This window comes from Condylura cristata, unplaced genomic scaffold (genome assembly GCF_000260355.1).
Source record: "Condylura cristata isolate star-nosed mole 26May11 unplaced genomic scaffold, ConCri1.0 scaffold00011, whole genome shotgun sequence".
NCBI lineage: Eukaryota > Metazoa > Chordata > Mammalia > Eulipotyphla > Talpidae > Condylura > Condylura cristata.
The window spans coordinates 11,622,201-11,641,470 of NW_004567112.1; the positions used below are offsets into that span (position 1 = coordinate 11,622,201).

The window sequence follows — 19,270 nt, forward strand, 5'->3', positions numbered from 1 at the left end:
CAGATGGATGAAGTACACTGCTGAGGGGAGCAGTGGGCGGGTCAGGAGAGGTCTGCCGCGCCATGGGGGTCACCTCTTTGACCAGGGTTTGAACTCATGTTAAAGCGACTGCAGCTGGCTTCATAGTGCTGTGCTTTAACCCACCGCACCACCAGGGAGTGCCCGAAATATGGGCCTTAGCACAGGAAGAAAGCAGTTTCGCAGGGGACTGAGTGTAAGCATGTGGGCCGGTGAGGGGCGAAGTGCAGAGACAGGATCCGTGGAGTTGGGGAAGAAAGAAAGAAGCCTGGTGCTCACCATCCAGGCTCTAGGAAAAGCAGTGGTCGTGGATAATCACCAAAATGAGAGAAAATATCTGCAGTGTGGAAGGGAGAAAGAGAAAGAGGCAGCGAGGGAGGTGTTAGGCCCTGAACAGCTGAACAGCGCCGGGAAGAGCAGAGTACAGCCCCATGCCTTGGGCAGCATTTGCCCTGCCCAGCAGAAGGGTCACTAGCCACTTGTGATCTATGTAGGTGGTGACTCCTGCGGTCACAGAAGACGTTCAGGGTCATAGCAGTAAAAAATCAGGACAGGACAACAAGCATTTTAATGCCAAGATCCTCACCATGCCCCCTGCTCCCTGCTCCCCTCACTCTAGCCAAACTGTTCCTCACTGAGCATGTGGAGTTCACATCAAATCTTTGGTTTAGAATGCAGGGCACCCATGGGCTTTGACCTTCCCAGAGTCACTGGAGAGTGGCTGTACCAGGCCAGCTCTCAAATCCCAGCCAAAGCCCTTTCCTAAAAGAGAAGGAGCAGCAATAACAATAAAAAGACTTAAAAAAAAAAAGTTAGGAGCTCAAGACAGCAAGAGCATTTTCCAAAAGACGGTACAGAATTCATGCATTCAAGTAAAATGCATGGAACAGGGTGAATTTTATGGTATGTGAGTCATATCTCAAGAAAGCTGATGTTACAAAAAAAAAAGACCGAATGCCTGCAATGTCAACTTTTGACGGTTTATTTAAGAAATAAATTAAGAGTTACATTAAGAAATTTAGTCAATTCATTTTAGTCTCTATTTTTTCTGTTTAGTTAATGAGAGTCATGAAACTCAGAGCTATATGAAAGTTAGGTCTCACCTTACAGTGGGTAGCCACGGGTAGGATGTGAGTTACAGGGGCCAGAGTTACTCAGCCAAGACCAGGCGGCTTCTCTGTGTGATTGTTGAGACTGGGGGTTGGGCTGGGGAAATGGAGTCAAGGAAAGACTAGAAGGAAGGAGTTGCTGCCTGTGGTCTCAGGGAGATCAGGGTTCGGACTTAGGGAAGGGACATAAAACACGCACGTCAGGCGGTCCCTTGTTGGTTCCAAATGCAGAGGGAAAGAATGTGAACCTAAGACAGTGATCTCCACTCCTGTGGTCAGTAAATCCCTGATCAAGGAGCAGCTCTGGGCAAGACGGCTGCCTGAAAAGGGGCCTCCCCATTTGGGCATGTGATCCCCTTCAACAGGTGCATCAAAGTGCCGCCCGCAAGTAAACAGATCCCCCAGGCCTCCCAATGTCAACTAACTAGCACCTCAACTGTTCAACGTGGAGCCCAAGCCGAGACCAAGCAGCATCTGGGGCTATTGGCCTTGGCCGAGAAGGCGGCTCCTTCCCCCACCAGACACTGCCTGTCCCACCGGGGTTGTCTGTCACTACCTGGGGTAGAATGAAAGGCTCATCTCAGGCCACAGAATGAGGGCTCCCTCCTATGTTATCACAGGAAAGGGGAGTCCCCAGAAAGGCCAGCTGTAGCAGCGCATATAGAACAACGCATGAAGAAACGATGCTCGGGAAAGCTGGTGGAGGGTGGAAGCCATCAGGACCAAGCGCAGGGGCATGTGGCAGGATCTGGTGTCACCAGGGAGGTCTCACCCTGGGTCCCAAATCTCTGGCTCATGCTGCCAAGCTGGAATAGGCAAAAGCTAAAGAAAGTGCTGGCAAACTGGGTTCAACCTCTCTGAGGGGGTCAGTTAGGGGACACTGAGGCAGAGTCTCCAGATTCCCTTTCTGCCCATCTGGTTGCTCCTTGCAGTCCAGACCGGGAAGCCTGAGGTTGGGTGAGAGAGTCAGGTGGCCTTGTCAGGGGGCAGCGAGGCTTTGCAGCATTTCACCAGCTCATAGAATGTTCTGAAGCAAACCCCAGACATACTGGGGAACGGAATCCTGGAGGCTGGGGTTGCCCTAGAAAAATCTCCCCTGCCTGACCAGTCTATGAAAAGAGAAAACGTGTCAAAACAAAACAAACTCAGGCATGGATGTTTTTAAGAACCTCACTCCCATGAAACACTTTCCCTCTGAAGGACAGAAATGAAAAGAAATAAATTAGAGAGGAGCGAAAACAATTAAAAACCAAAGAGGATGTAGCAGAGTGTCTTCAGCAGCGAGTCACAGGAAAACTGAACCCTGCACACACCTATGGCATTTATCATTTATGTAACGAGTCGTGGGAGGAAGTGGACCCACAACTGCAGCACCTCAAAATGGAAGCAAGTCCCCAACGCTAGCTGCTCTTAAGCTAAGAGTGCGATTCCGTGCCCCGCTCAGCCCGAGAGTGCTGGCACGCTCAGAGGGAGACAGGAGACACGGGACTCTGGGCCCAGGAAGAGGCACCCAGCTCGGCCTCCAGCTGGCAGGGGTCACCTGGGGTCAAGGCCCTGCCTGTGGCAGACTCGCTCTCTCCACCTATAAAGGTGAGATGATGAGGTCCAGCTGGCATCCACCAACAGCTTCAGGGCTTGGCTGGCCCTTCTGAGCCAAAGCCACGGAGCACTGGGCCAACATGAAAGGAGCTGCTTCCCTGCCCTCTGACCCCTCTGCGGCTGTGTTACCTGCCTCGAGAGTCCTGGGAAGACCTTGCCACCTAGCCCTGAACTAGTTAGTGTCACATCCTGCCAGAGACCTGCCCGTTTTTGACACCTGTATGCCTTCCAGCCTCTACATCTATTCTCGGGCCTCTCTTTGCACTTGGAAGCCACCTGCTCTCTTGAGCAATTCTCCTCATCCTTCAAGGCCCGACCCAGCAACCCTCCCTTCTTTACACAGCCAGTCACTCTGCTTCCTGAATTGCTAGGTGCTCCTGCGCTTCACTCTTGTATCATTTTGCACAAGAAGAGTATGGTTGCAGCGCCTTCCCCCCATTGAGGACTCTCAGTCCACGATAATGCCATCCATTCACCCTACGTGGGTGGAGAAGACCCTCCATCCTTACTTGCCCCTGACAGCATCATGAACCACCCATAAGACTGCTTCTCAGGGCCAGAGGGCCTGCCTGTGGCTGGGAGACCGGTGAGACCTGAAACAGACCCTCTGTTGAGACCACAAACCACCTGGGAGCCTCATTCTCACCCCAAGGCTACTACGTGGGAATCTGTGAAGAAGAAGCCCGCAGAGACAACACTCTGCTGCAGGGACTGGGAGACGTGGGTTTGCATTCGCCCAAGTTCTCATCTGCTTTTAAGATGCTGTGACACTGACAAGAGCCTACAGAATGTGGTTCAATCTTCCCGGCTCGGTCTGCAGGAAGAAGGAGACTCACTGTCACTGTTCCTTCAGCTTTCGTCCTCCTCAGTCAGTCATGCATTTATGGGATGGCTGTCACATAGAAGGTTCTGCCCCAGAGGCCCTGAGGAAGGGAGCCTCCTACCAAGAGTGTTAGGGGATCCCGGCATGAAGGGAAGCTCCAGAGCGGAGAGGAGAGACAGCACAACCGCAACCTTCATGCTGCCACCTGCCCTGTAGGTGAAAGGCCCACGACACTTCCCCCAATCGTTGCCAGCCCCTGTGGTGGCCTCTTCAGCGTGCTGCTGTCACCTCCCCCAGCCACTGCCCCATCTCCACCTGGAACAGCTAGTGCAGACTCAAAGGGTGCACTCATGCCCAAGTTAGCTCCCTCTGAGAGGCTCTCAGAATTTCATGGAAGCTCCTGGAGAGAATTCTGGCTCTCTCCAGCTGAAGGAAAGAGGGAAGATGAAGCCAGAGCGGTTAGAGTCCCTGAGGCCACCGCGCCACCTACAGGACAGAGCCTGTTGCTGCCGGGAGCCCCTGAGATGGGCAGCTGCAGAGAGCCTGGCCCGCGGCCAATCTCACCTGGGCCCAGGCTGGTCTCCTCTGGGCCCTGATCCAGCTGTGCCTGCAGCCAAGGGGACTCGGGACTTTTCATGGCCCTGAGCCAATAAATTCCTGGTTTAACTTTAGCAGTGAGTGCCCCTACAATGAATTTCTGTCTTGCAGAAGCATCCAGCTGATTCCTGTCAACGTAGGGACCATAATGTTGGCATGCCTATGTAATTAAACATGCTTCCAGGCACTTTCATGTATGTGATCCCCTGCAACTTCCACAAGGACCCCCAGAGGCAGCTTGTGGTGAGGGGTGAGGGAAGGAAATCCCTACTAATGCTCAGAGAACAATGTGTTCTAGACCCTTATAGCCAAAAATGTGCTCTACGGACTGGTAGCAATGGCATGTCCTATGAGCTTGTCAGAGCTACAGAATCCTAGCCCTGCCCTAGACCCACAGAATCAGAAATTCTCACAAGATTCACAAGCGATCTGGATGCTCACTGAAGTTTGAGAAGCTCCACACCGGACACTGGCTCTGCTGCTGGCTGACTAGGCAGCTGTGTGATAATGACCTGCTTCCTCTCAGTCGGTCACTGCTCACAGAGAGCATAAGACCACACTAAGGAGATGCACAGAGACTGCAAAGCCAAAACAGGTCTAGGTTTTAATCACGGTTCTACCAGCAACTAGGATCTTGGGTGTGATACTGAACGTTTATTTGCCTCAGTTTCCTCATCTGTAAAACTGGGATAATAATACCTGTCTAGCAGGCCTGATGTCAGGATTACAGTAGATAGTGTCTGTAAAGTGCCCGGCACAGTACTTGACCCAAAGAACAAGGGCTCAGTGAAAGACACCTCTTCTTGCTATTATGTTGGTACTGTTATAATTACTGTTATTATCCACCCCACACACCTCGCAGGGGAGGCTGACTGACGGTGAGACTCAGAGCGACAGCCTAAGAAAAGTGCTTAGAAGGAAAGAACTCACAGAATAGCCCCTCACTGATCTGGAAACAGAGGCTGCCTGGCCCAAGTGTGCCTATGTGGAAAGGGGCAGCGTCTAGGGGTCACTACCTTCCCACAGGCACTGTGGCGACCTGTCCTTCCTCCACCAGGCTGAGCTCCCCACCAGCTAGCCGTGCCAAGGAGGGGTCTCTCTCTGCGCACGTTTGCTGAGAGCGGAGGGTGACATCTGACCACTTTATCCTGCCCCCTCAGCAAGGTACTGCTCTGCCCTGTTACTTTGCTTTAAGAAGCTGAGTACTGCTGTTAATCCTACTTAGAAACTCATGGCAACACCTTCTTTGGAGACCAGAGCTCTATTGGGAAAGCAGGGTAGAAATTTAATTCTAGTCCCCAGGGGAGAATCCAGAAGAACAGGAACTTTGGCTGGGTACAGAATGGGGTGGAATCTCTGACTTGTCTGAGAAAAAGTAACATGCTTTCATTAGTCAGAAAAGAAAACTGCCAGTTTCTGCCTGAAGCACAACTGTTGGCAAAGGAGCTTCAGAAGCAACTGCACAAGGAGAGCAAAGTTGGCAATGGTGTACCTCTGTGACTCATCAAAATCGCAGTTCGAACCAGAAACAGCCACTGAGCTTTGTCTTTGGCTTCAAACCTCAAAGTAGATTAAGGGGTGTGGGTCACAAGCAAAAAGGACTCTAAGTAAATGTGGAAGGAGGTGAAGTGCTTTGGAAACTAGTCAGTGGGATGGCAGCGGCACCAGAGAAGGCTCAAACCCCAATATAACGTGCATTACAGTACCTCAGGTGGGCCAAGCCCTCCAGGTAAGAGAACCCCTGCACACCAGCAAGAAGAGGCCATCTAAATGCAGTGTGGGCTGACAACTTGAAAAGAAATGCCCCAGCGAGGAGAGCGAGGTGGACTAGCCAACAAACATCTGACAAAATGCTTACCTTCAAGAAACATGAAAAAAATAACCACAAAAATAAAAAATGAAACCATGGTAAACCATTCTGCTTTCCCTGGGCAACAAAAAGGCATAATTCAGAAAAGACAAAAATGTTAGGGAGCATTTACACTAGTGGGAGCTGCCAAACACTTGCAGAAGTGTGATTCGGGCATCTAAGTTTGGAAAGAGCCTGCCACCCTCTAGTAACAGGTTCTGCACGCCTTGATCCAGCACTTCCCTACTTATGTCCCTACCGCTAGTCCTGCACTAACGTCCCAGGACAACATGTCCGAGGATGTCCGTGGGAGGACAGTCACCGGCAGGATGCCCATCACCGGGAGAGGGGACACCAGATCTGCTGTCATGCAGCAGCTGGGTGACATCGGTGGCGTGATGCTGAATCCCAGGCCAGGTGTGAAAGACCACAGACAGCAGGAGTCCATGTACACCAAGCTCAGAAACGGGCAACGCTGAACTGTAATGTTTAGGGAGGCATAGACACGCGGTAGAGCTAGAAGGAAAAGCCCAAAAACGCCCTCCTCAAAGTCAGGAGTGTGAGGGAAGAACCAACAGGAAGAGGGACTCACAGGGGCTTCTGGGTGCTGTCCACATCCAAGTTCTTGACTTTGATGGTGGTTGATGTGATTTATGGAATCTCACTCACTATGACTTTTTTAACTGTGCATAAACGTTCACTTTTCTGTGTGTATACTGCACAAAGCAATGGGAGAATCGGTCCACAACAGCATAAAAGCCCCATTTGGAGAGGTCTGAAATCATCCCTGAAGTCATCCCTGTGTGCTGCTAGAAGGATCCTATGGGGTAGGATATCCACATGGAGGGTGGAAGAGGGAATGGAAAATTGGGGATGGGGATGCCAGAGGACCTGGGGAGGTTCTGGTCAGGGCTGTGTCCCACCACTGAAAAGCAATCATCTTCCCCTTTTCACTTCATGCTTCAAGCCCATCCCTGTAAAATCCCCCTGGGGCGCAGGAGTAAGTCATGGTGTCTCAAGCATCCTCCCCCATTTTGGATCTGGCTCATTTTGCCCTGTGAAATGATTTGCTTTCTCATGGCAGCTTCTCAAAGGCAGAGGTAATTCCTGTCTTTCCCCTCCTGCCAACATTTAGGCCAATGCCTGACAAGTTGGTGTTTGTTGAATGACTGAATGAACTAAAGAATGCTTTACCTTCAACTGTAATTCCTTGTATCTCTTGGACATCCGAATGAGCAACTTCTCACCATTGATGACAGCAGATTTTTCATGGTAGTACTGGACCATGGCCTGGGCAGCTTCTGTGTATGCCATCTCTAAAAAAGCCTAGGAAAGAAAGGAATGACATACGCTGGACTTGACCTCAATGTTCTTAAACTAAACAGCACAAGGGCAGGTCCCATGCATATGAAGTTCGGGAATAAGCAAAATGATTTGATGATGATGATGACGATGGGACTTGGGTTTGGGCTTTCCTCTGGGGTGGGGAGTAGGGTGTTGACTGGAAAGGGGCCTGAAGACAGCTTCTGGAGTTCTCCAAAAACCCTATATCTTGCTTAGATGGTAATTACATGGTGTACACATGTAAAAAAAACTTAATGGAGTTGTATATTTAAGATTAGTACACTTCAGAGTATGTATTTTATACCTCAATAAAAATCAAATCAAATCAGTACAAGGAAGAGTTCTCTTTGATCCTACCTGTTCAAGGAGACCTATTTATTAACTTCACCAAAAGAGCTCATTATAGGACAGCCCCTCTCCTGATCCCCATGGGTACCAAACATTATTCCCAATTGTGGGTATCCATCCTGGGCCACACCACGCCAAGGGGCTCCTCTGGGCCGAGGGGGTGTGTTATCCACAGGTCTCCGAGGGGGAGGGGAACAGGGTGTGAGTCTTTGCACAGGTGACCTAGACTGATCCCTAGGAAATGCTATTTGGTGGCAGTGATGGCAGGAGGCATCACCCAAGTCCTGATTATCTGAGCTCCATGTTCTCTGCAAAGAAGGAAATATTCTAAAAATAAAAACCTCAGCAGTTCCCCAGGCTGAAAGGAAGGTCATGCTTCTTTGTCAGTGACTTTCCGCAGAATTTTCCCCTGTTATTTTACTCGTCAGATAAAACAGAAAACGCGGGCTTTCCATCCAACAATGCCTACAAAGTCTCTAAATGGACTGTCTTGACTGCTCTGGTATTTATCCCAGGAGCTGTGCTGGATTTGCACTGCTGATTCTCAGGTTTGATTGGCTTGTGCTATACCGAACATGTGCTGATTCCAGCCCCTTAAGGCTCAGAAGAGCCTTAAGGTCTGTGCCAAGGCTGCGGGTCCCCACTTGCTCACTTCCTTGAACTGTGAGGACTAAACAAGCTGCTTCCCTCTATCCCTGGCACTTATTGTAAAATTTAGATATGCCTTTCTCCAGGCTGCCACAGTCTAAGGCAGAAGTTTGGGGCACCAGGAAATCAAGATTCTTTAGGCTTTTATTTCAAAGGCAGCCACCCAGCTTTCTAAGTACAACTTTTATGATGCCAGCATGTCTCAGCCTCTAGCTCTCACTCGGCAAATGGGAAAAATACTAACCCAGTGTCTCTCTCATCATTAACATTGTAAGCTGAGTTTTGGACATCTACCCAAAATAAAGTCCTGAGAAGAAAGAGATGAGGTGAGTAATCTAATCCCTGGTTGCAGAAGGAAGACCAATGATCTGATGTAGCTTTGAGTCTCCAAAGGTTCTCCTATGTCTATTTTCCTGGCTCATAAAGTAAAACCACTTATTAAAAACAAAAGAAACACAACAGGTCCCTGCCTAATGTCTTTTTGTTCAATGTCATTTCATTGTAATGTTCAGAAGGAGTTTCCCAGCCCACATGGAACAAAGGACTTTATTCCAGCACCTGCTTTCATTATAGTCATTTCTCAGAAGGTGCAGTTTCCATCTATCCCTGGTGTTAGGTGAAGACTTACTGTGTTCTGATTTCTAGGCATTTGCTGTATAGACTCCCCCTCTGGCTGTAGAAATGCAGCAAAAAGTCCATCCCCAGGGGGAAGGGTTCTCTTTAGTTCCTTAGACTTCAGGCATCCATCCTTTCTCTTATTTGCCTGCTATCAGACCCAAGGGCCCCAGGTACTCAGGCCCAGGATCAGTGAGGAGACCTGTTCCCAGTGAGTTCTTGGCTGGGCTCCAACCCAGGCCATCAGATAGGATAGAAAAACTGTATCTTCTGAAGCTAAGACTGTAGAATTAGCTTGGAGGGTTGCCAACACGGTAAAAAGACTCATGTGCATGGATTTCTGTTGTGGAAGCCAGGTAGCTTTTCTATGTTAATGGGCACCTCTTTCCAAAGCACCTCCTCACCCCTACACAGCTCAGGAAGACATGTCTCCATCAAAAGAGCACGTGGGTGAAACAAGGAGCAAGAAAACACCACCACTGACAGTTCAGTTGTGTATCGCCTCTTTACGTCAGATGAGCTTCTTTATAAGAAAAATAATAATCACACACTTCTCCTCCATCTGGTACATGCTACTGTAAAGCACCCAACCCACCTGGTTCGTGGACTTCATGAGGATGTAATTAGTAACCTTGCCGAAGGGCAGCCCCAGGTTGATGACATCATTCTCTGTGCAGCTCCCTTCGGGGAGATTGCAAATGTGCACCACACGCCCAGCACCTGACTTCCGCTGTGTGAACTAATGGGAACAGAGAATAGTGGTTGATCTTCAGAGATATTTCCCTCTTGCCTTTTATTTCAGATGTTCCTCCTGGCTCACTTTCCCCAAATAACAACTGCAATTTATAAAATTAGTGCAGAAAATCATGTTTCTTGAAAACATAAAAATATAAGTTTATGGCCCTCCCTGGTGGCGCAGCGGGTTAAAGCACAGCACTGAGAAGCTAAAGCTGCTTCCGCATGAGTTCGACTCCCGCCTGCCCCGGAGGAGACCACATGGCGCGGCAGACCTCTCCTGACCCGCCCGCTGCTCCCCTCAGCAGTGTACTTCGTCGATCTGCCTGTTCTGCTCCCCACTCTGTCTCTGGTGAAGCCTCTCACCGCCCCTGAGCCTCTGGCCTGTACCCCAGTTCTGTATGCACGAATAAATAAATCTTTAAAAAAAAAATATCAGTTTTACACCATCTCTTTTCAAAAGAGATCTGTAACATTTTAAAGGAATAATCAGTAACAACCAGGGCTCTTGAAGAGATGAGGAAATTGTTAGTGGGAGATTGTGCATCTAAAGCCTTTTGAGACTATACTTTAGCAAGACTTAATAAAAGTTAGTATCTGCAATTTTTCACAATAAAAATATTTCTTTTTCTTTTTTTTAACGACTTATTTATTTATTCATATAGAACTGGGGTACAGGCCAGAGATGTGGAGGGTAAGAGGATTCACCAGAGACAGAATGGAGAGTAGAACAGGCAGATCAACGAAGCACACTGCTGAGGGGAGCAGTGGCCGGGTTAGGAGAGGTCTGCCGCGCCATGTGGATCTCCAGGGCAGGCGGGAATCGAACTCATGTGGAAGTAACTTAAGCTTCTTACTGCTGTGCTTTAACCCGCTGCGCCACCAGGGAGGGCTCAATAAAAATATTTCTAAAGGTTATCAGCACAGACAGAGAAAGGCATGCAAGACACATGTCCACCTGTTGACACATCTTAACTTCCAAGAGCCAACTAGGAGGGAGGAAGGGAGAGGTGGACTTTTCCTCTATTTATCTCATGTTCCTTGATCTACAATTTTAAAAAATTCCTATGAAGTTGAGGCCCTCTGTGGTGGCACAACGGGTTAAAGCACAGCACTGTGAAACTAGCTGCAGCCGCTTTGGTGTGAGTTCGATCCCCGCCCTGGAGCTGAACCACATGGCACAGCAGACCCCTCCTGTCTCACCCGCTGCTCCCCTCAGCAGTGCACCTCAGCGATCTGCCTATTCTTCTCCCCACTGTCTCTGATGAATCCTCTCACCATCCCTGTACCTCTGGCTTGTACCTCAGTTCTGTATGCATAAATTATAAGTAAATCTTAAAAAAAATTCCTATGAAGGAAAAGAGCATAGAAAGCACTGTGGGAACCTAATACATACACATGGCCATTCACAGCTACCATCTGCGGCCTGAGCAGTGGCTTTCAAAACTCGCAGCCCTATCTTCAGCAAAAGCATGTTCACCTGCTCAATCTAGTCACCATGTAAAAGAGACGCTCTAGTAAAAACCCGGGGTCCAGCACCCTGCTACACCCCTCCACCTGGAAGTCCCATAAAGACGCCAGAGAACACAGCTTGCAAGTCAAGGTCTGGGCCTTCTCAAAGCTCTTAAAGGGAGTAAGCAGGGATGAGTGGTCTGTGCAAACCTGGATCAGTCCAGAGTCTCCGGAAGATGGGGTAGTTCAGACATTAATAAACATAAGCCAAGCCAACACACAAGAGAAAGAAGCAATCTTCCAACCTGAAATTCATTCTAGCCCCTTTGCATAATCACCATTTTCTATGATAAAGTGAACTTCACAATCTAATTACATTTGATATGGATCCAGTCCTGCTAAGGTAGCAGAGTGGGAAAGTCTCAGCTTTCAGCCCTAACACAGGCTAATACTTGGGCAATCCGGCTTGAGAAAGCCTCTTTGTCTCCTCTGGGCTGAGGACAATTTGACAACAAGAACCTCCCTTGTGGTGCAGTCCTGAATTGGAGAAACTCCAGTGCCCCTTTCAGAGCTCCCTGCTGTGATGTCCAGAGGTCAAGCACTGTCCTCCAGGGGAACAGGCCTCAGTGTGTGACCCCAAGACATCCCCTCACCTCCCTAGGCTGGGCGATTCAGAATCCAGGTCTGGCTAACAAGGACGGAACCCTCTCCAGGGATTACCACCAGTAATTGGCAGGGTCTTTGCCTCTCATTAGTGTGAGTGGTCCACATACAGCAGACCCAGCTGAGCCCCAAAGCACGGCAGAGGCGCTGATCCCCTGAGGGTATCAGAAGGACTGAGGCTGGGCTCTGCCCACTTCCTCTCAGCACTGCGTGTCCCCCACATGTGGCTTTGCTGTGATGGGCCTGAGCTCACGTGTGCTCGACCACAGAGCAGATGCTCCAGCAGAGCGGGGCCATCGCCACTCCTCATCTGTCCAGTTGCCTAGTGACGGGGCGAGGTCCTCGCGCGGGCCAGGGCCTCTCTCACTGTCTGCTCGGGACTGAAGGATAATCCAAGAGGCTGTTATCTGAGTGTGAGTGCAGGAAAAGCAGCCGCCAGGCAGAACAGTGAGCACCTTCGCCACTGCCAGAGCCCTGGCTGATCACGCTGCAGACATGGTCAGAGAGACACGGACATGAACGGGTCTAAGTGAAGATCTTCACTCACATTTTAAAAATACATTCCACAAGGCCTCTGATTTGCCCAAGACTGAATCAGAATCGGAAGTGGGATTTTCTCAACTCCTCTGTTGTCATGAGAATGAGGAAATGTTTCTGTCCTTCCAGTTAGTGATACTAAGTTGGAGGCTCACAGCCTGTGACCCACAGGACCACACACGAGCCAGGGCCCTGACCCCAAGTGGGGACGAGCAGCATCCTCTGCTGAAAAACTGGACTTTTTTATCATTTTCTAAGTGAGCCTGAATAGAGTCTGGGAGCTGACGGGGTGCCTGGTCTCGGCTTGTGGGGAGTACTATCCAGTTAGAAAGAGAAACACTTCTGGGCTCTCCCTGGTGGTGCAATGGGTTAAAGCCCAACATTACAAAGTTAGCTGCAGCCACCTCAGCACGAGTTTGTTCTCTGGCCAGGGAGCTGACCCACATGGTGCTGCAGACCTCTCCTGTCTCCCCTGCTGCTCCCCTCAGCAGTGTGTTTCAGTCAGTCCACCTGCTTTTCCCCCACTCTCTCTGGTGAATCCTCTCACTGTCCTTGCATCTCTGGCCTGTATCCCAGTTCTGTGTGCAAAAATTAATAAATAAATAAATCTTTAAAAGAGAAACACTTTTGATGTGTTTATGTATTAAATAAATACTTTTGCAAATATTTGGATCTAGGCTAATTCACTCTACTTTCTTTTCTGCCGTTGATCTAACCAATCCTTTAAACTCAGGTTCAAAGTCTTTTGATTCACAAAGGGTGGAGAGGTATATGTATTATCACTCTGTTCTCTTCCTGAAACAGTTTATATAAACCTGATTATGATTGGCTTTATGCCCTATGGGGGCACTGAATGATGAGGGAGAAAAGGAGGGAGGGATGGAGAGGTCTGGGGAGCTGAGTGGAAGGGAGACTGCAACCTTAGGTGGGACTTCTGGAACCAAAGGGTTCCCTGGAAGCAGGAGGCACCGTGCTCAGCATTAAATCTCACCCCCCTGCGCTCACTAATAAGTCCCTGGGGGCCTTTGAAGTAATAATACTCAAGTGAGGATCGTTATCTTTTGACATTTGACTAACCTAGGTTCAAATCAAAATTTGAAAATTAGAATCTTCCTTATCAATACAGCAACCTGGTTATGTTTCAGACTAATTAGAAAGTCTGATGAGTATCCGTGTTTTTGATTAATAAAAATGGGTCACTAGTTAATCACTCACTAATATAAGCACTTGGGCAGATACAGTACTTTTCCAGACATGGAATACAGGATGACTGCTTGAGAGGGAAGTAAATAATTAACAGGGCTTTGGGTTGTAAAAAGCTCTGGACTTCATGATGTAGAGGAGGCCTTATAATGGGGGCTTAGATTGCACCCCAGTTCAGAACTGTGAGGTGCATGGTAGGGAAAACTAGTTTTCTCTCTAGGTGTGAGTTTCCCAGTGGCTAGACTGAGGGGATGCTTTATACATCTAAAGTCCTTTCCAGATGTTAAATAGCCACACTTATGTGGCTCTAAGTTCTAAAATTCCATTCCTTTCAGAATATTGCCAAGCTACACCTTAAGATAAGGGTAATGCCCCAACCGCACTGGGCATAAACAGGAAACCTGTGTCTTTCCCACTCCGGCCCCAGTGAATGAAGTTTGTCCCTCTCTGTAAGGGATGGATGTTTGCAATGTGCATGCGTTCACAACAGGCTCCTCTTGCAGACACACCTGTCTGCGTTGTGAGGGACCTCCCTGCTGCAGGGTTGAAGGTATGCCTCAGAGTAAGAACCTTCCTGAACGACTCTGCTTCTACAGTGTGAGAGGAGCAGCCCTCAGGCACTGAGGTGAGCTAGACACCTGGCCAGAGCCTTGGCAAGGCCAGACACACATCACCACGTGTGTGCTTCGCGGTCTGCAGACACGGTACAGGTGCATGGAGAGCCAGACAGGCTGAGTCTGGGTCTCTGCTCCCCAATGACTAAACTGGGGCAAGTTACTGAATCTCTCCCAAACGCTGTTTACTTGTCTATAAAACGGAGGTGTGGGTGGCGGGAATCTTGATCCCATAGAACGGTGTAGAAGACAAAACTGCCATAATTTATATGAGATGTCTTGGTCCAAGGCCTGACATCCGAAAGACTCTGAGACATAAATATTTATCTCCTTTCCTCCACCAGGTAAATGCTAGCTGATCTTGGGCTTGGAAAAAAAAAAAAAAATGTTACTGTGATTATACAAAGTGCATGTTCTGCTCTACATGCTGCTGTAGTTAGGCATGAGGATTACTGTCTTCACTGGTTCCAGGAAAAGTAATCACTGGATGAGAGAGAGAGACAGATGGAGGGTGGTGGACACACACACAGAGAATGATAACGTAAATGGGCCAAACTATGAAGAAATAGTAAATCTGGGCAAAAAGTATTCGGGAATTCCTACTTTGGGCAACTTTTCTGTAAATCTGAATTATGTCCAGTTTAAAAATCACCTAAAGTAAATTTTACAAGCTGTGATCCAAGGAAGAAATCTACAGGGGGTTGGATCTCGCCAACCTAAATTTTTGGTGTGAGGTATTGATGGGCTGTTAACATCTCATCCCCTGTTCTGCCTACGGTGAGCCAGGAGGCTCATGCAACAGGTGCATTTGAAACTTCCCAGCCCAAGGTCAAATCTCTCCGGGAGCTAAGCTGTCAGGGTTGTAACCAAAGCCCTAATTACCTAAAAGGGCAATCATCCCTGCCTAGGTCAAGAGGCCTCAGCGGCTGCAGGCCAGCACTGACCTGCCACGCCCCCACCTGCAGTCAGGGACCTGGCCGATAGCTTCAGAGGCTGGGGTCATTCACTCAAGACCGCTGCTCATGGTTCTCAGCTCACCCATGTATCTTCTGTAGGTGGGTGAAAATGTGAAAGGAAAACACAGACTTGAGTCGGAATATTAAGAGCCCTTTCGATGCTCTCCAATGCAGATGGGAACAGGCTTTGCAGATGAATTCAAAGAACAAGCCCAGTTCAAACAACTCACAGAACTGCAATAAAATTGTGGCCTAACGCAAGAGGCCTAAGGGTCAGAGAAGTTTCTCAAAGTTACAAAGTGTAGGTTCAGTCTTTAATAACCAATTGCTCCAGCTCGCTGTCCTTTAAGTGTGACCTAATTTCACCCAGAGCAGAGTCTGTGGGCCTCTGCTGGTTTGGGGCAAAAGAGGCCTGAGGACAGACAGAGAGCAAAAAGCTCTTTTCGTGGTGTTAATTTTGAAGATTTCATGTGGAGAGCTAGTGGGTGTGGGCCCCTTAGCAAGGGATCTTGGCTTAACTTGGAGGCTGGACAGTGAGGTCTTTACAGACCATTCAAACATTTTATAAAGTATATTAGCTCTGACTTAGAGTGCATCTAGTTTTATGGGTGCCAGCCCGGCCTACAGATCTTGGGTGGTTTTTCTGCCGAGCAACTTTCAACATCCTATAAACTTCAGAGTCACAGATCTAAAAACTGGGAGATCATCTGACCCACACCCATTTTGTGGAGGTGGGCACTGACGCCTGGGAAAAGTTAAGGAACTTAATCTGTGGTCAATGAAATAGGGGTGGACTTGTGATGACAACTCAGGTCTCATGGAAAAATTAATCAACCTCAGATGTGATAAATTAATCAACCTCAGATGTTATGCTGTCTGATGGGGTTTTATATTCAAACGCAGAAAGGTGTCCAGAAATCAACTAAAATATGTGTTGAGAGCTGATGTAAAGTGAAAAACACCAAGTTACACAGCATATTATGTGATATTTTTCACTTTTTGCCAAAAAAAAAAAATACAGACTTATATATTGAACATGTGTGCATATTAGCTGGGGATCGGTAAGTCCCAGAGAGATGTATATCTTTAGTCTCCTCTGCCAGGATAGCTTTTCTGCCTTTTATATGGCTATTTGTGTTTGATCTTTTTATACCTTGTTTGTACTACTTTAGCAAAGAAAAATGATTATAAAAAGGAAAGAAAAAAAACCCCACTTTCCTGGCCTAGTTCCCTGTTCTTTGTTCTCTCTGGAAATGCCCAGCACCCCTAGTAGGGATGAGGGGAGTTGTGGGAGGGTGTATGTTCTGTACAACAGTGATGGCCACTTCTGCTGTCTGCAAGTCAGGAGGCCAGAGCGCTCTGGGACATGGACCAGGGAGGCCAGAAACGATGGAAGCGATGGCCCAGGGGTGCCGCCTGCGGCCCCAGCACTGAATAAGCTCCTAGAGGACTGTGAAAACTGCAACGTGGATTTATGGGACAGTCAGCAGGCAGAGGACATCTTGGGCCGACGCAAAAAAACTATTTACAGCCTGAGAAGGCCCGGCAGCCCCTTCCAGAAACCTGATTACACTATTTATGACGACTCAGGCAGCCAGGGGTAAAGTGCCTCTGCGGTCAACTGGGACAAGCTTCAGTGAAAGTGAACACCCCTCCTCTGGGACCCTGGAGAGGGCAGGGAGGGGCTAGTGACAGATGCGAGTCACCTCTCCCCTGCACCAGCAAACACACCTAGTCAGTTCAGGGATTCTGCTCTGTCAAAAACAAACATGGAAAGGACTCGCGGAGTAGAGACAAGTTTACGTTCGGCCCAGCCTGCGCTTGGTGGAGTGGTAGATGGGCTTTGTGGTGATTTTAGAATTTCTTTTTGTAGCAGTTCAGCTGCTTTCTGAAGAAGCCTTGTTCCTAGAGCCCCTTGAGGTTTTGTTCTTCTGCTTCAAAACAGGGTTTTAGCAGCAGCAACTGTGCTCTTTGCTCTGCAAACAATAAGGATATTATAATGGAGAGTCCTGGCTGTTTCTGGTTTTACTCAACAAAATGTGGTTCTGAAAAGATGTATGTAAATGTCATCAGAAGAGAGAGTCCTGGCCCAGGACCAGAAAGCACTCCAAGAGGAAAATGCATCAAAGCCTTCCTCAGTGTTCTGTGGGGGCTGGGGAGGGAGACGGGGTAACTTCAATGCCCTCGCTAAATATTTCGTCTGTGTTTGCATTTTCACAGAAAGCATACCTTTTGCAAGCAGAAATAAACAACAGAATCACTGGGCTGGGCACTGTGGAGGCCTGTGAAGCAGCCTTTGGGAACAGAGCAGTTAACCCTTGATGTGTCTGCTGTCTTGGGGGTTCACTCTAGGCAGGCAGGGAAGACGTTTCTCTGAGGGGCGCTCCGTACCACACAAAGCCTTTTGTAGTCTTTCACTCTTTTAGTTTGTCTTCAGACTGGTAGTATTTTTGTATTTTGGGTTTTCCTAAACAAAGACACACTGGCATTTGGTTCCATTTGCCAGAATGGCATCAAAGAGGACCCAAAGTGGGAGAGGAGGGTGTGACCATCCAGCAGCTGGTGATACAGGGAGGAGGGAGGCAGAGCGGGGAGACATGCTTTGTCCTTGTTTCCAGAGGTCACTGGGTGGTTCCTGTGGGGGGCTCCACAGAATCTCTTACAGGAAAACCACTCGGATGAGACTCCTCCCCACACTGGATCTGCAGGAAAAGCCTCCACACATCTGAGACCTGAGCTCGACGTGGCTGACACAGTCATGGGGCAGGAAAGCCTCGTGCCAAGACCAGCTGCTTCACTGGGCCCCACGGTTGATGGTTATGGGGTCCACACAGTCCCTGCCAGCCTCAAGGTGGCTCCAGGTCCTACTAAGTAGCTCATCAAGTGGGAATGAAAGAGAGGAGGGGCTCCCTAAGGAAACCACAGCCAGGAAGGGAACTCGGGGACCCTCAGTCATGGGCAGCAGGGCTTAGTGGTTAAAAGCAAGGCTTCTATCCTTTTAAATTGTAAGACTTTAAAAATAAAATAATCTCTTCATCCTCCGATCAAACTGATTTGATGGTTTCCCATGTCACAATGAAAAGCCAGTGGCCTGACAATTGTGCTCGGGAAAGTGTTTGGCACACAGGAGGCCCACAATAAATATCTTTTAAGGAATAAACTGTAAGAGCCACTGTATCCTTTCTTTCTGCTTTCAGTGTAAAGATGCTTATGTTTCCAAGTAAATAAAACATTGTGGCATTATATAAAATAAATTAACAGAAAATTTGTCCTTAGGAAAATTACTGAGCTACAAGTTCAGATGAGAAATCAAGAGAAGGATACAAGTATGTCCCAATTAGAAATGAGCAGAAGGCTGTTTTGTTGTGTTAGCTCTGGAGAAAAAAAAAGCAAGGCTTCTAGGCCCTCCCTAGTGGCACAATGGGTTAAGACGCAGCACTTCAAGCTAACAGCAGCTGTTTCAGTGCAAGTGCAATCCCCGACCCCAGGGGGGTGACCCACATGGCGCAGCAGACCTCTCCTGACCCACCCACTGCTCCCCTCAACAGGGTACCTCAGCGATCTGCTTGTTCTGCTCCCCACTCTGTCTCTGGTGAAGCCTCTCGCTGCCCCTGAGCCTCTGGCCTGTACCCCAGTTCTGTATGCACAAATAAATAAATCTTAAAAAAAGAAGAAGAAAAAAAAGCCAAGCTTCTAGAGTTGGGCAAATCCCACTGCCTCCACTCATAGCTGTGCAGCCTCAGCAGACTACTTAGTCTCGCTATGCCGGGCTTTCTCCACCACACTGAGCTGCTCAGGTGAGCTAGTGCATTTTAAAGATCTTAAATGAGCTAATGCACAAAAATGCTAAAAACATACTAGGCCTCCATAACGTGAGCTCTGTCTGCTGCTCCTCCTCAGGCTCCTGCTAGAGGCGTTTGGAGGAAGTTGTGCTCAGTGTGTGGTATTAACCAGGCTATCTGACTCGTGACATCAATAGCGCCCAGTCTGCAGCAGGTGAAGGGTCTCCTGGGAGCCTTACGGCCTCTCCAGGGCAGCAGACAGACTGACGTGGCAGGAACACAGACTGCGAAAGCCGAGGGTCACCTGGCCAAACAAGCTAGCCTCGGACAGGCTGCCCCAGAAGGACTCCTTACCATCAACAGCTGCTCTGCCTCCAG

General features: G+C 48.6%; 1 protein-coding gene across 1 annotated transcript in view; it reads right to left on the reverse strand.

Moving 5' to 3' along the window:
* The window catches only part of RBM20 (RNA binding motif protein 20), a 165,970-nt gene that overhangs the window by 22,233 nt on the left and 124,467 nt on the right, over positions 1–19,270 (reverse strand). The window contains exons 6-7 of the mRNA XM_012723402.1: positions 9,546–9,689; positions 7,190–7,321 (exon numbers count right to left, since the gene is read on the reverse strand). Of these exons, the coding sequence (XP_012578856.1) occupies positions 7,190–7,321; positions 9,546–9,689 (276 nt within the window). The remainder of the gene's footprint in view (positions 1–7,189; positions 7,322–9,545; positions 9,690–19,270) is intronic.